We start from the raw sequence: 16,519 nt of genomic DNA, 5'->3' as shown, positions 1-16,519 counted from the left end.
CCCTATTGGACCATAAGCTCCAGGAGAACAGGTCTACCTTTTTCAACACTTTAAACACAGAACCTACCACTCTGCCTGGCCCACAGTGCTGTCCAATAAATGTTGGTGGAACGAGCAAATGAATATGTGTCCTAACACTCCCTGTGTGTAACAGTATAGGTATTTGCCTTCTATATGGAAAAACACAAGTGATAGCCTTCCTTTTTAAAGGAGTGTATGCTTGAAGAAACTTACATTATGTCAGCTAATGACATTCGCATGCTGCCTCCTTTGTTTTTAGTTGAACTACAAAGTGGAGGGGGAGAAACGGAAGCACAAGTACACTATGGACCCTGAATTACCTCAGTTTATTCAAGCCAAGGTCAACGCCCTCAACATGAGTGATGTGAGTATTTGGCCTGGTGCCAGTCTAGCATTGGTTAAGGGGGCCTCTCCTTTCCAGTTTTGCATAACTCTTGCACTGAGAGTTTTAAGGGGAGCAAACTAGTGTGGACCCTTTGAGTCTCTTTTGGAGGAGGCCATCAAGAGGATGTGACTGCTGGTTGATCCGAGAGCCGGACCCTGGCAATTGGAGGCTCCTCACTCCCTCCCCTCTGTTTGGAATGTACACTCTGCCCACCGTTCCCACAGTGGGAACCATTTTCAAAGGCACAGCCTTGAGAAAATAAGGTGTTATTGAGACCATCTGGATGATATTTGTGACTGACCCCTGTTAAGTCCTCCATATAAACATTTAAGAGTCTGGTGGGCAGCTGTAGAGATCTACTCGTTTTGTGGCTGCCCCAGACAAACCTCATCTGTAAGTTCCCTTGCTTATCAAAACTGCCACCTACCCATCTGGAGTGGTCTGCCTCTTTCTTTAGTCCCTCCTTGCCCTCCGTGTACAGGGGCCTACCAAGAGTCTGCAGACTGGACCCTTATCATAGAATATGATACTGCAAGCCACCACAAAATTTTGCTTAATGAAGAGTTTTCCAGACTGTGGGCTATGACTCACTGGTTATAAAACCAATTGAGTACGTTGCATTCCATTTTTTAAAAAGTGGAACAAATTGAGATAGACAAGATTGGAAAATACAGGAGCGTGTAGTCTGCAGTAAGGATGAGTACGGCTTTATATAACTTTTGTTTCAGTTATTTGTTAAAAGTTCTAAAAAAGTTTGCTGTAATTTTCTTTAGAAACTCTTTTTTGTATGTAACTAGCCTCTCTCTCAGGTAGTCTAAGTATGTAACTGGTGGTGATGTTTAAATTCACTATTATGAATTGTTTCATTTTGCTTTTTTAAAAAAAGAGTTGGTAAATTTTAATTTTAAAACATAATCAAACCTGGATAAAGTTGGTAATTTCTTAAAAGATGTCTAACATTTTAGGCTCTCTTTTATCTCCAAATAAGCACTTTTTGGTACTCATTTTTATGCTTTTGGTTTATTTAAAATTTCTTTCCTGCTTTTCTAAGTAATATTTAAAATTAGTGTAAATTAAAACTGGGTAGTATTACATCTGAATTTCTTATTTTAGGATCCATACCTTTCTTTAAGTTTAAAATGCTTCGTTAAAAAAAATAAGAAAATAAAAGTGTTTACATGCTTATTATGGAAAAGGTGGAAAATATAGAAAATTATGAAAAAATTAAAAATCTTCTGTTGTCCCACATTACCTTTCCATTGTTTCATTCTGCAAGCATGTATACATTTTTAAAGTGGTTGAGATCATACTGTGTATATGGTTTACTAATTTAAAAAAAGTCAGATAGATACACAGAAGATGAACGAATAGACCTAACTGTAAATTTTCTTGATAGAAAAGGATGTATCATGACATATTTTATAAGAAAGGCTTTGGTATCCTGTTTCATTCCTCTTTTAATTATGTCAAGTAATAAGGTAATCTTTCCTGTTTTCAAGGCTCATTATAAAGCAGACTGGAAGAAAACCATTGCTAAGGGCTATGATTTGAGACCAGATGCCATTCCTATTGTTGCTGCAAAAAGTTCGAGGAATATTGCTAGTGATGTAAGTCTAATTTGAAAGTAGTAAACTCTCTTTCTCTATATTTTTAAAATCTTTACATGGTCTATGAGGCTATATGAGCTCTATTGGAAACAAAAAACTATAATATAAAAATATTTTGTAATAGCCAAAGTGCCAATGATTTTTTTTTATGTTGCTTCACTTAAAATCTTTGAAAACTTAATAAAGTTGTTACAAAGAGGACAATTCTTTTTTTAAAACTGTGAAATATTTGGAACTTTCATTGGTATCATTGTTGTGAACTTGAAAACTGCTTTTTTTTTGGATTTTTCATAAAAAAAGCCTTGATATACTAAAATGTCACTAAATTTAAAAAGTCTCCAAGTATTTTAAAAGAATACAATTTTTTAATAATATCATTTTTACAATGAAAGGTTCTGGTGAAATATGGAAAACCAGGAAGAATTATAGGTTAAATGACATGATTTTAGCTATTTTCCTACTTACTTACTTAGTTACTTTTACAAAGTAAGTTGTATTTTCTGTATGAATTCATATAGAACCTTGATAGAGTAAAAAACTCATTCATTTGGAGCCCAATATACTAATTTGTATAAGGGCTTTGCTGAAAATTACTCAGGATTATGCAAATACTTTATAAGGTAACATAAATTAATTATGGAAACTGATAGTAATAATAAAAAAAATACACCAAATCCTTAATAAACTTTTCAGGAAGCTTTAAGCGTATTCAAGGAATCTACTTATGAATCATCTAGATACAAACTACAAATTATTCCATTTTTAATTATCCCCAGAGCAGATCTCAAAACCACCTATTAGAAATATTTTGCTAGTTGTTTATTTAAAAATACTAAAAACCTTGGACATTACCTAGAGTCAGACTGAATTTGGCTATTGCTTAATTTTCTATGTAAATTTGATTTAACACTTTAGTGTTTCCTACAATCTACCCTATTGCACTTCTGTCTGCCATTCTTTTCCATATAGTTCAAATATAAGGAGGCCTACGAGAAAGCCAAAGGCAAGCAAATTGGATTTCTCAGTCTTCAGGATGACCCTAAACTGGTTCATTACATGAATGTAGCCAAAATGCAGTCAGATCGTGAGTACAAAAAGGGCTATGAAGTCAGCAAGACCAGGTATCACACACCCTTGGATATGTTCAGTGTGACCGCGGCCAAGAAATCTCAGGAGGTTGCCACCAACACCAACTACAGACAGCCCTTCCACAGCTACACTCTGCTGCCCGATGCCTTGAATGTGGAGCACTCCAAGAACGCGATGCAGATTCAAAGTGACGTACGTAACAGTCAACGAACTGTTGACATAGAATGAGTTGTCCATTTCTAGCTGGCGGGAGGGGGGAACAAGAATTTGGCAATTCCACTTACTCCATCCTAAACCTGGCTGGACTTACTCTACTTAAGGATCACCTCCAGAATTTGGAGTGTTAGGATTTCACTCATTTGAGCTATATGTAGCTTTTTGTTGTTGTTATTATGTATGTATATATATTTAAAGCTTTGGATGTTAGACCTAATATATGAAAAGCTAAGAAGTTCAATGAATGCTATATAATATCTGTTTTCAGTGCAAAATTCTGTTAACTTTTCCCACAAGAATGTTAATTTTTTAGAGGGATTATTGAGTCAGGATTTCCTGTTCAAAACCACCATGAATACAATCACTTTTGAAGTTAATTTTTTCTAAAATTTTACCCTCTCCTTTTTTCTTTCTTTTTGATAATGACTAAATCATCTAGCCTAAGAAACCCATGCCGTGACTCCTTCTGAAATAAAAATATCTTCTTTTGGTTCTAAAGAATCTATACAAATCTGACTTCACCAACTGGATGAAAGGGATGGGCTGGATCCCAATACAGTCGCTGGAGGTGGAGACGGCAAAGAAAGCCGGAGAGATTCTTAGTGAGAAGAAGTATCGCCAGCACCCTGAGAAGCTGAAGTTCACGTACGCCATGGACACAATGGAACAAGCACTTAACAAAAGTAACAAACGGACCATGGATAAGGTAAGTACTTCGTGTTGGCCTCAGCCTGTGAACCCTTTAGTGCTCATGCCGTCGAGCCTGGCAGTCCCACTATGGTCTTCGTCAGCATTTTAATCTTTCTGATGGTTGTGGTGGTGGTGGTGGTGGGAGGGGGCATTCTATAACTTCATTTGTCTGGAGAGCTCTTATATTGACCCTCAGGCTGTCTATCAACACCATGCTGAGGATGTGACACAACCACAAAATTCCACATGGTGTGAGGTTGGGGCAAGATGGCACTTGTTTCAGTGCAAGAGGATTCCCTTGTGTGATGATGTTTTTCTCACCGCGTGTCTAGTCTCATCAGCCCATCTTCGTGCTATGGCATCTGTTTTCCAAAATCAGATATAACCCCTTCTACCATGGAGATTGGGTCTCTTCCTCTTGATAGCACATTACAACCCATCCTTCTGTATAATCATGTGCCTATCCTTCTTGTTGTAGAGGCTCTACACTGAAAAATGGAACAAAGACAAGACCACTATTCACGTCATGCCCGATACTCCAGACATTTTACTCTCCAGAGTAAACCAAATCACCATGAGTGATGTAAGTAGATTAACAACAAAACAAAAGTGGGGAAGAAGATCGAAGGGAACTAATATTTATGGAATGTCTGTCTTCTACGTGTCAACCACTTTGAAATCAGGATCCCTATTCTAACACAAATAACAAGATGCTGGTGTTTTTCTATTTCTTCATTTAGAAATTGTACAAAGCTGGCTGGGAAGAAGAAAAGAAGAAAGGATATGACCTGAGGCCTGATGCCATCTCAATAAAGGCTGCAAGAGCCTCTAGAGACATTGCCAGTGATGTAAGTTCTTCCACTGGCCTTCTTTCGACTGAGTGAATAAGAGCAAACGAGCCAAGCACGTGTGTATACGAGGAGCTGCAGTCAGCTCTACCCAGTGTTGGTGGGAACTTCAAGCCATGTAACACCCAAGGCACCTCCCTTTGCCCAGTCCAAGGAGGCTCTAATCATTTGTTCATTATTTAATGTAAAAAGTGACTGGGTCTTGTTAACATCAGTTGCTTTTAGAGTATTCAAATCATTTATAGGCAATTCTAAGCAAAGGCAGGGAGGGATGCAATCTACGCATTTTACCTAGTTGACCTTTGGGCAGTCCCCTTCCTGAATCTAAAGATACTCCCCAAGAAATTGTGCCTGCAGCCTTTCCTACTGGCCAGACTGCTGAGTGGGGAAATCTACTTTCTAAATCACCCTCAAACAACTTATTGACATACTTCTTTGATTAACTCTGAGGTCATTTTCTTTACATGGACTCAAAGCTGGCAAGAAATTTGAAGTAAAAAGATTTTGCTCCCTGCCCCAAGTGAGTTCCTCCCTTTCTAAGATTAGAGCAGCTCTAAAACCCTATGTGTATTACAAAGCTAATGGCATCTAGTGAATTAGATTTTGTTCTCTTTCCTTCACTATCTTCATGGCTAAGCTTTGTTTTCCATCCACAGTACAAATACAAGCAAGCCTACGAACAAGCCAAAGGGAAACACATTGGCTTCCGGAGCCTCGAGGACGACCCCAAGTTGGTGCACTTCATGCAGGTGGCCAAGATGCAGTCGGACCGGGAATACAAGAAGGGATATGAGAAGTCCAAGACATCCTTCCACACCCCGGTGGACATGTTGAGTGTGGTGGCAGCCAAGAAGTCTCAGGAAGTGGCCACCAATGCCAACTACAGGAACGTGATCCATACCTACAACATGCTTCCTGATGCCATGAGCCTTGAATTGGCCAAAAATATGATGCAGATTCAAAGTGATGTACGTGACAGCCACAACATTTGCAGAGCGTTTACTCTGGATAATAAGCAAACCATGAATGACCATAAGTCGTGATATTTTGAAAATCCTGAAAGAAATTCATGTGCAGTTTCCCAATGATGTGTTTCATTTTTTACTTAGATCGAATTTATTTCCTTTAACAAAAGAGGAACAGTTCTAGAAACTAAAGTCTATTTTCTATATTATTGCTATGAGCATTGTTGGATGCTGGATTTAGCAACAACAAATGAAATTTGGTTTCAGAAAGAATGTATTAAAGGAAATATGTCCAGCAAAGAGAGTTGGAAGAGTAAACGGCCCCTGATAAAGGAGTAAGACAGAAAGCAGGAAGTCAGATAACTTGATACAAGCTCCTGCCCCTCACTTCCAAGCAGCTTTCATTCCCTTACTTCCAACTTTGTAATTGCCTCTCTTACTTACTGATGAAATATTGAGGAGATGATGGCTGAGGCAGCTGTCAGAATGAGTGTGAGGAAGGCACGGGGAGCAGAGAGCCAGGAGTTCAGCTACAGAAGCCATTTGGTGGCTGGGAAAAGTGAATTTAAATTAGGAACCAAAGGCAGGCCATGCTAAGCCTACATTTCTCTTTGGGAATGTAAGAGTTGAACTGTTCATTGCCAGGGAGCTGTATAAGTGCCCAAATGAAAGCAACCAGGATAGAGTGATAGAAGAAAATGCCCGAGCTGAGGAGGAAAAAAACAACATTTGCACAAAATACCAGTGAGGTTTCTGTCATACCTGAGGGAAGTTGCAACAGTGGATGATCAAAGACTTATAATGAAAGAGAGAAATGGGGTCTCTTAAGTCATCTGTTATGCAAGGGAACTTGGGAATTTTTGTAAGAAAGTTGGACCAGCATAGTCACCTGTCTTGAGATAATAGTCACATGGTAGATTAATCTATTTGGTATTCCTTAGCATTTTTTCTTTATGAAGGCATTGAGAAAAACAAATAAATCACAAAGATATTATTGTTTATTTTTAATTTCTCATGAAAGAAATGTTAAAAAGATAGAAGTTTAGGGATAAAAATAGTTCAATATATTATTGGTTGAAAACTGAAGAGAAACTTATGGAATTAATTACGCACTCATGGTTCTTGAAAGTTTGGGGTTTTTCACTCTTGAACTTTCCCTCCTTTGCAGAATCAGTACAAAGCTGACTATGCTGACTTCATGAAGGGCATGGGATGGCTCCCTCTGGGCTCCCTGGAGGCTGAGAAAAACAAGAAAGCCATGGAGATTATCAGTGAAAAGAAGTACCGGCAACACCCAGACACTTTGAAGTATTCCACCTTGATGGACTCAATGAACATGGTTTTGGCCCAGAAAAATGCAAAAATTATGAATGAAGTAAGTCTTTGAATAATGTAGGGTTGCATATGTGTCAGGAAGAATCCAGGCATATCTTAAATTTAATCTATAGGTTTTGCTAACAGTTTTAGGGCATCATAATTAATGTTCACTCTACCTTCCAAAAGGGCCTTGTAGTTAAAAAAAAAGATGAAAATTGGTTCTAATTAGTGCCCCTCCAAATGTTCAATGAATCACCCTATCTAATAGACATAACAAAATAAATATGAACGCTTTCCTTTAATGCAATTCTTGAAAATTGTCTAAGGTGGGGTTGAGTAGAAGTTCATGACGCTGAATTGGCAGATTGTTTGGCTGATAACAGCTGGGTGTTGCAGCCCACCCGTCGTTCCTTGCTGCTTTGATGGGATAAAAGAAAACTCCCAGATTACGTGGCTATAGCAGTGTTCCATGCCAGGACCATCTCTGGGCAATCCCGAGAGCAATTGTTCTCCACCAGCACTTCCTTGAATCATTAATGATTCCAGCCTTCAGAGAAGCCTGACTGTAGTTTTACATTTCTTAGCCCTCAGTAGATTTCAGGACCAAAAAGCACATCGACGTTGGGCATCTGTTTTTAAATTGCAAGTCATAAAATAATTGCAGCAGCATTGGCTATATTGTGCAGATCACAGTTACAAATGCTATTATTAGCAAAAAAGGGGAAAAAATTATTTGGACCTGAACATGAAACAGTTGCAGAAAATGATGGTCCTAGTTGTGCTAGAAAGATCAAGCTGTATTATGCTCAGTCTCTGAGTAAATCCCCTGGAGTCTTCTAAGAGTAAAAACAGACAGGTTTGTCAAGAAGATCAAACTCCTTGAAAGGAACTTGCCTAAAAGACAAGGCACAAATATCAATGCCCCCTTTAAGATTTAGTGTTTAAACTATCACAAACATGTGTTTATTTTTTAAATATTAAATTAAACTTTTCATTTTTTTCAATGTTAATGATTACCATTTCAGAATAATAATGCCAAGATGAGAATCATAGAAATAGCAATACTAACACTCAGAGATTCCTTGGTGATCATCAGGTTGAATCCCCTCATTGCAGAGTTGAGGAAAGTGTGGCCCAGAGAGGCAAGGCAACTCGTCTAAAGACACACAGCAGGTCAATGAGTGGGTCTGGACTAGAACCAGGACTCTGATGACTAGCTATTGTTCTTTCCACTAGAACTGCACTGTCCAGTACTATAACCAATAGTCACATTTGGCTATTTAAGTTTACATTAATTAAAACGAAATAATATTAATAATTCAGTTCCTCATTCACATTAACCACATTTCAAGTGACCAGTAGCCCCATGTGGCTAGGGGCTGTTTTACTGGGTTGCGCAGAACATTTCCGTCACTGCAGGTAGCTCTATTGGATTGGGCTGGTCTAGAGCAGAAGTCAGATCATTTTTGTAAATGAAATTTTATTGTAACACAGCCACAGCTCTTCGTTTGCGTGTTGTCTGCGGCTGCTTTTGCGCTGCAGCAAGAGAGTTAAGCAGTTAATAACAGAGATTCTATGGCCCACAAATTCTAAACTATTTACTATCTGGCTTACTGCAGAAAAAGTTTATTAAACCCTCGTCTAGAAGAAGACTCTAGAAGAATTTTGTTTTTGTTTTTTAATTAAACCTGGCTAAAACAAAGAAATAACATTTTTCCACTTACCTAATTTGCAAAGATTAGAAAGTTATGTTATATATAGTATTGGCAAAGGAGTTAATGCAAACTTTTAATTAACATTTTGTTAATATTTGTTAAAAGTAAAACATCAGGTACTCCATACCCTATAGAAATCCTTGTGTATGTGCAAAGATACACACATATACAAAGACGTACATACAAATATACACGCAATAATATTTTTTGCAGGTTAGGGTCTCCGAAAGGAGAGGCTGAGATGGAATTTGGAGTATGGGACGTTTCTTAGGGATTGGTACCTGTGGGAGGGAGGACTGGGCAGAAGGAGGAGTGGACAGTGCTGCAGGCCATACCAAGCCTGGGCCCATCCCACAGAGGGCTCTTGAGTGTGTGCGGCCTGCCAGAAGTGTCCTGCATTGGGCGGAAGTGGCCAGGCCCTCGTGCCCCTACTTTGATGAGTCTCTGGATGTGGCCACCAGGGAAGAGCGTGCTCTCCAGTGAGGCAGCAAACACTGACGCAGGTGACAACTGGAGCTATCTGCCAATAAGCCCTTCCTTGAATGGGGTCTGGGTGGTGCATCTCCATGTCCACCTCAAAGATCATGGCACCATTGCTTGCAGCAGAAAAAGACTGCAAAGAACGTATTAAATTTCTGTTCATAGAAAACTGGTTAAATCAATTGAGTTCCACCTGCTCCTGGAATACTATGAAGCTCTCTAAGTGAATGAAGTACATTACTTTAAGAAGAATAAAAGATGTCTTACCTATATTATTAAGTCAAGAAGCAAGATGTAGAACATTATGTGTTATATAACCTCATCTATATTAAAAAGGGACCACATGTGGGATTTAATATGCATAAAAAATTTTAAGGTGGAGATGCTACCTCCAGGCTGTAAAAGAGGAGGATAGTGCATTTTACCTTCCATCTTACATCCTCCACACTGTAGTATTTGAATAAGCACCGTTTCCATTTAAATTCTTAAAAATAAAATCTAGCTAATAAAAATGCTTAAAATATTGATATTTATGTACAATGATATATATATGTACTAAGCGAGCTCCTTTTAAGATTTTAAATGCTAACTTCCACTGTTTCTTTCTCTTTCTAGCACCTGTACAAACAAGCATGGGAGGCTGACAAGACCAAAGTCCACATCATGCCTGATATCCCCCAGATTATTCTGGCAAAGGCAAATGCAATTAATATGAGTGATGTAAGTATAATTCTCCCTGTTGTCATCTTTCTTTCTTGCCTATTAGAACCAGTAGAAATAAAGTAACTAATTAATGGCCCTCAATTATATGAGTGAATGTTTTGAAAATAATAGCGGGACTCCACAAAGGAGAATGTTTCTCTTTCTAATCTTTCTTTGCTAAGAATTGGAGTAGGCCTATTGATGGGGCTTGGGCCCAGCAGTTAGGAATTTGAAAGGCGGTTGGATTTTGTTTTAGGGGCAGACACTCCTTATTAAACTAAGAGACTTGGCAGGAAGAGAAGGGCTTGGGAGCCAGGAGAAGAAAAAAAGGAAAAGAGAATCCTAAGCCTTCGTTCTTAGAGAGTCCCTCCACCAAGCTTTTGAGACGATCCTAAACAGTGGATCTTAGGAAAAGTTAAATGGAAAGGGAAGATGAACATTTTGAAGAATTTGGAGCAAGCCTCATGATAAGGAATATGCACAACTTAATGTTAGAAAATGCATAGGTGTTTTCTTTCACTTCTTTTTCATCCTAACCAGAGTTGCTAGGAAATCCTCTAATACTACCAGATTTTTTTTTCTTTCTTTTATATGAATTCTGTAGGAATTTGGGATGGCTGACTGCTTTTTGGATTGTAAATCCACACAATTACATAAATAAAAATGTCAATTGCAAAACAGTGACGTTTTCTTTTGATGTAAGAATATGGCTGTTTTGTAGTCTTCCCTTGACTTTTTTTTTAATAAAATGCATCAATAAGGATCTACTGGGCTTTCATATTTTTAAAGCATATTTACAGCCTAATAGAGACTAGTAACTTTTACTTCTTTTAGCGATTTCTTGAAGATATGTTTGAGTTTGTACTATATTTTTTTCAAACGCAATTATGTTACTTGTGAGAACATTCAACTGTTGAACTGCATGAAGCATTCCGCTGAAAGATAAAAACGATGCTGTGGTGCTAGTTTGCTCTTTTAAAATAAATCCAGACTTTCCTATTTAGAAAACTATTAGTTTTATAATATAATATGTTTTCTAATAGTTTATTAATTTCTATTAAGTTTCTAATAAACTATTAGAAAACTATTATTTCCTGTTTAGTGAACTATTTCCTGTTTAGAAAGAAAACTATTTCTTTTACCTCTTATTACAGAAACACTACAAACTTTCTTTGGAAGAGTCTAAAAAGAAGGGCTACGATCTTCGAACTGATGCAATTCCTATCAAAGCTGCCAAGGCTTCAAGAGATATTGCAAGTGATGTAAGTCTGAAGGGGAGCGGTCACCTGGCTGGGGCTTGCTAAGCTACGGAAATAATAAGTGCTGAGTTCTGGAAACACGAAGTGGATAAAATATGCAAAAAAGTGTGCCTACTAACAATAGCCTCATTCTCTTCCGTGATTGCTTCTTAGACTTGCTCTTGTGTTTCCTCTGATATTTCTGAAAAAACAGAATGCTACCCACATGATGACCACATAAATGTCAGCTCCCTGACTCGTGAAATCTGGGTGAATTTACTTTGAACTCCATCACCAAGGCTGTGGCCTGTGGAAACACAAAGCCCTTCACCCAAAACCCGAGTTTTCCTGGAGAAAGACTTGTGTTGTTTTGGCCTCTTACCTCTTAGGGTCTGTCTTCCTAATGGGATGTATCATGAAGTGGTTTGCTTGGGGTGCCGATCTTTTGGGCTCATGACAATTGATTACTAAATAATGGAGAATTTTGCAAATCATTTGTTAAACTATTGGTAGCTTGACATCAACCACGGTGGGAGTATTGATACCACAGAAACTGACAAACACTACACATTAGGGCTTTTTTCCCCAGAGAGCTGGTGTGCCAACACAACACTGCCGTAACACATCACCTGTATGAAATTTAATTCTTTCATTTGGTTGTTTCCACAAGAAATTCACTTACAGTGAGCCTTTAATGATTTTGGGGTAAAGAGAGGAGCACATTTCAGGGCATGTTTTCCTTAGTTCCCCACCCCCAAGTTATACTTTCTCTCTCCTCTTCCATCTCTGTTCTTCATCTTTCATTCTTATCCATCCCTGTGCCGCTCATACTGTCCTGAGGTCTCCAAATTCTTCTCCCTCTGTTATGCTGGAGTAATTTGGCTCTCCCAGTTCCTACTGCCTAACTTGCTCACTCAGAGCCACGAGAGAGAAGCAAAATAAGATTTCCATGTATCAGGATGACCCCTCTATGGAGGGAAGTTGGGAGATAAATAGTAAAATTTCTTTCCCATTGTACCAGTATAGAGAGTCTTAAGAGAAAAGAAGTGTCACACATGGTAAGCCACTTTAAAATTATACTGTGTATCTCGTAACTGAGCCTATTCTCATCAGTAAAAGACTGGCTGGATGATTTCTCAGGACAGCATTAAACTGCTTAGAACATTCTGCTTTTTCTCTCATTTGCTGTACTCTTATTACCTACTAAAAATCTCTTTGGCACTAACAACAGAGTATGTGTGGAAGTCAGAATGGTGTATCATTGCAAGAGCTGGGTCTAATTCTTAGTGACCTTAGCAAGCCACTCACCTCTCTGGGTCCCAGCTTACTCTTGTAAAATGGGGGCAGTAATAATAACTTTGCTATCTACCTCACAAGGTGTTGTTGTATCAAGTTACACAAACAAATGCAAAAAATGTGTTTTGTGAACTGTAGAATTCCGTACAAATATCACCTTTTCATGAAATATAGACTATTAACACTAGAATGATTTCCAGCCAAGGGAATTTCTCTGAATAAATATTCAAATTTTCTTCACAGTATAAATACAAACACAATTATGAAAAGGAGAGGGGGAAAATGGTTGGTTTCCGTAGTCTTGAAGATGATCCCAAATTAGTCCATTCCATGCAAGTGGCTAAGATGCAATCTGATCGGGAGTACAAGAAAAACTATGAGAAGACTAAGACCAGCTACCACACCCCTGCCGACATGCTCAGTGTCACAGCTGCCAAGGATGCCCAAGCCAACGTCACCAACACCAACTACAAGCACTTGATTCACAAGTATGTCCTCCTTCCAGACGCCATGAGCATCGAGCTGAGCAAGAATATGAATCGCTTACAGAGTGATGTAAGGCTCTCTTCTTTTTGGGTGATAGTTGGATTCCTGGTATGGGAAGGGAGATCACAGGATTTTATGCAACACTTTTGTGTCTAAATTGACAAGGTAAAGTAGAATTTGCCTCTTCTCTTTATAGAATGAATATAAGCAAGACTACAACGAATGGTACAAAGGGCTTGGCTGGAGTCCAGCTGGTTCCCTAGAAGTGGAGAAGGCCAAGAAAGCAACTGAATATGCCAGTGATAAGAAATACCGCCAGCACCCTAGTAACTTCGAGTTTAAGAAGCTGCCAGACTCCATGGACATGGTTCTTGCCAAGCAGAATGCGCATACTATGAACAAGGTAGCCAGAGCAGTGGTCCTTCCACACAGCTCCCAGGGAAGCAGGCCTAGCAGCCTCCGGTTCTTGTTTGGGAAATTTGATTTGGATCCACCACTGCCATGCAGTGGCAAACAATTCCAGAACATTCTCCCACACATTTTCTTCTGCTGCCTACCTCTTATTTTTATTTCCCTTTCCCTTCTAATTGAGTTAGAAATTACTTGTTTTTTAAATTATTGTATCTTAAGTACTTTCAATCCATTCTAGAAGATAGAAAATATCTAAAAAATTATTTTTTTAAATCTGAGTTTGTTTTTGGTGTCTTTTCTGAATTGTATACTGCTTTAGTTACTAAATTAATTTAATCTAATTGAAATTGAGTGATTCAAGTGCTCTGTTATACTTTTTCTTTCCTATTTATCCTAAAAAGTTCTTCAAATTTCAAGTGTCTTTTTCTTTTTAACTCTCTAGCACTTATACACCATCGATTGGAACAAAGATAAGACGAAGATTCATGTGATGCCAGATACCCCAGATATCTTACAAGCCAAGCAGAATCAAATAGCATACAGTCAGGTAAAGCTACATAAAACTTTGGCTTGAAACGAATTAAGCATATTAAATGATGTAATGGTAAGTAATTTATGTAAATGCTGAAGCAGTGGAAATGAGTGACAAACTGGCTAGCCTAGGGATGTTGCAAAGAGCTTCAGCTGCGACTGTTTGCTCCCTAGGGGCAGGCGCTGTGCCTGTTTTGTTTGTCTCAGCATTCATTGTGCCTGGCACAGAGCAGGAAATCAATCAATAACTGCTGAAAGAAAATATTGCATCCAACAGACCTAGTATGAGTTTTGGCTTTGCCATTTATGAGTTTTAGAATATTGGATCTAAACCTTAGTTTCTTCATCCTTAAAACTGGGACTGTAAAAGTGCCTATGACATTGAATTGCTGTGAGGACCAAATGAGAAATTCCACGTATGGCTCTCAGCACAGTGCCTGACACATAGTAAGTCTTGGAAGACTTTCAACTATTTTTATTATTATCCAGTTTTAACACACACACATCCATTCAATGAATCTGACTCAGAAAGGTTAACTCCTTTATTGTACCTTATAAAAGGTATTTCATCATCCATACTTTTATCACTTAGATAATTAACACTTTGTTAATTATCTGACTTTTTTTTTTTTTTGAGGAAAATTAGCCCCGAGCTAACAGCCGCTGAAGCAGAACCTGTGAACTTAACTGCTGGGCCACCGGGCAGGACCCATTACCTGACTTTTTTTTGGCTATCAATTATTTTAACATCTGTGTTCAAAATAGTGAGGCCAGACTGTACTTAGCAGCAAGGGGAAGGTACCTGATAAAACTGATATGCCCGTATTGTTTCTGAACAGAAAAGGTCCTGTTCAATTATACCACCAGGAGGTCTCAGAGCCAGGAATTGCAAGCCAGATCATGAGATGCTTAGTCACTGCCCTGTTAAACAGCTTGTTTCATTTTTACCCATATCTTTAGAGATAAGGTAGATGATGTTAGAATCTGACATCTGCTCTCTAGGTAAACTTTTTGTTCAATAATCTTTTGGAGTTTTAATATACATCAGATGATGCTACAAAATTTCTTTAATTTTCAGAAACACTATAAACTTGGATGGGAAGAAGCTTTGAAGAAAGGCTATGATCTCCCAGTTGATGCAATTTCTGTACAGTTGGCCAAAGCTTCAAGAGACATTGCTAGTGATGTAAGTACTAGTTTGACTTTTATAAGGATACATATTTGTCTGAATCAGGTACCTTAATGCTGGTAAGTATTTTTACAGATAGTCCTTAGCTTTTAAAATGTAATGCTGTCCCCTTCATTTTCTCCTACCCTCTTCATTTACCCAAAATTCACTCTTCTTTCTCACTGATCAAATATAAAAAAAAGGGGCTTCCTGAATAGAGGTTGAGCCAGAGGAACCCTAAGATCCGCCACACTAAGATGCTGTTTCTAGAGGTTACAAAGGAAGCAGAGATTTCAGTTTTTCCCTACTCACTTGAAAATAGTTTTCCTGGTTTCTATTTGTCTATTTTAGACAAATTCAAAGTGCCAGAAAACCAACCTCAACAACTGATGTTCAGAGATTTTAGTATGCATATATTTAAAAATTAGCTGCCAATTCTTTTTATTTAGCTTGTCCTTGCATTTACGTAATTATGATAAATTAGCTTGGGGTATAGAAAATAAAGGAAGTTTCAGGAATTTAGGTTTAAGATCCAGAGGCCTTAACTTTCTGCTGGATATCTGGACCAAAGTTCATCAAATAAGGATATTCACTCTCCAAGGCAACTTCTGGCTGTGATTGGAAGGGGTAGTAAATTTGGTGAATAAACTAGATATAGTGCCTATTGATCAACTAAATTTTTACAAATATTTAACTTACATATTCTGCATGTAGATAAATGTATCATTTTGTTAATCCCAAGAATTAACAACAAAAAATTCAGAGGACTTGGATTATAGAGACTAAATTACCAGAATTTCATAGGGAAGCACAATCTCTTAATCAAAATGTTTAAAACATAACGAAACAAGGATTTTGTTTGGAGAGGAAGAGTGTTTAAAGACAGAACCTGACAACAAATTCTAAGAATATAAAGGGAGATTCGCTCTCATTCAGTTAATTTGTGGCACTCTAGAAGTGTTGGAAAATTAATTAGATGACACATTACCCATTCTCTGGCTTGCAGGTCAATACCTCATTAAAATGAATCAATGTGGTGATGAACCTAAGGAAATAATGATACTTGAATGTTCCCCAGAAAGCAAACTCATTTTCATTTAATGTTATGTGCTCCCCATAATGTAAAGGTAGTTTAGGAGTTGAAGAAATAGTGTCAATAATTTCCTAACAACACATTTGATAGTACCTAATTTCTTTTTGTGTGAACCTATTAGTTAGAACCTTTTGAAATCTTATTCTAAAATTAAATGAACTACAAATGAATTTTCCCACTATTGTAGAGATTGTATCTTCTCTCAGTTTCACATGGTTCTTATATGTGTCAAATTTCAGGAAATTAGAGCTATTTTTATGA

The 16,519-nt window shown here is 37.9% G+C and overlaps 1 protein-coding gene across 38 annotated transcripts in view; it reads left to right on the top strand.

The window, feature by feature from the left end:
- Positions 1–16,519, top strand: part of NEB (nebulin) — a 214,018-nt gene that overhangs the window by 53,490 nt on the left and 144,009 nt on the right. For all 38 annotated transcript variants that reach the window (XM_070507751.1, XM_070507750.1, XM_070507749.1 and 35 more), the window contains exons 39-52: positions 281–385; positions 1,906–2,013; positions 2,983–3,294; positions 3,818–4,024; positions 4,487–4,591; positions 4,749–4,856; positions 5,513–5,824; positions 6,990–7,196; positions 9,949–10,053; positions 11,190–11,297; positions 12,813–13,124; positions 13,252–13,458; positions 13,909–14,013; positions 15,076–15,183. In XM_070507751.1, the coding sequence (XP_070363852.1) occupies positions 281–385; positions 1,906–2,013; positions 2,983–3,294; positions 3,818–4,024; positions 4,487–4,591; positions 4,749–4,856; positions 5,513–5,824; positions 6,990–7,196; positions 9,949–10,053; positions 11,190–11,297; positions 12,813–13,124; positions 13,252–13,458; positions 13,909–14,013; positions 15,076–15,183 (2,409 nt within the window). The remainder of the gene's footprint in view (positions 1–280; positions 386–1,905; positions 2,014–2,982; positions 3,295–3,817; positions 4,025–4,486; positions 4,592–4,748; positions 4,857–5,512; positions 5,825–6,989; positions 7,197–9,948; positions 10,054–11,189; positions 11,298–12,812; positions 13,125–13,251; positions 13,459–13,908; positions 14,014–15,075; positions 15,184–16,519) is intronic.

The sequence above is a fragment of the Equus asinus genome, chromosome 4 (assembly GCF_041296235.1).
Source record: "Equus asinus isolate D_3611 breed Donkey chromosome 4, EquAss-T2T_v2, whole genome shotgun sequence".
In the NCBI taxonomy this organism is placed as follows: Eukaryota; Metazoa; Chordata; class Mammalia; order Perissodactyla; family Equidae; genus Equus; species Equus asinus.
The sequence above is the reverse complement of the archived record's forward strand: the minus strand, read 5'-3'. Positions and strand labels throughout refer to the sequence as shown.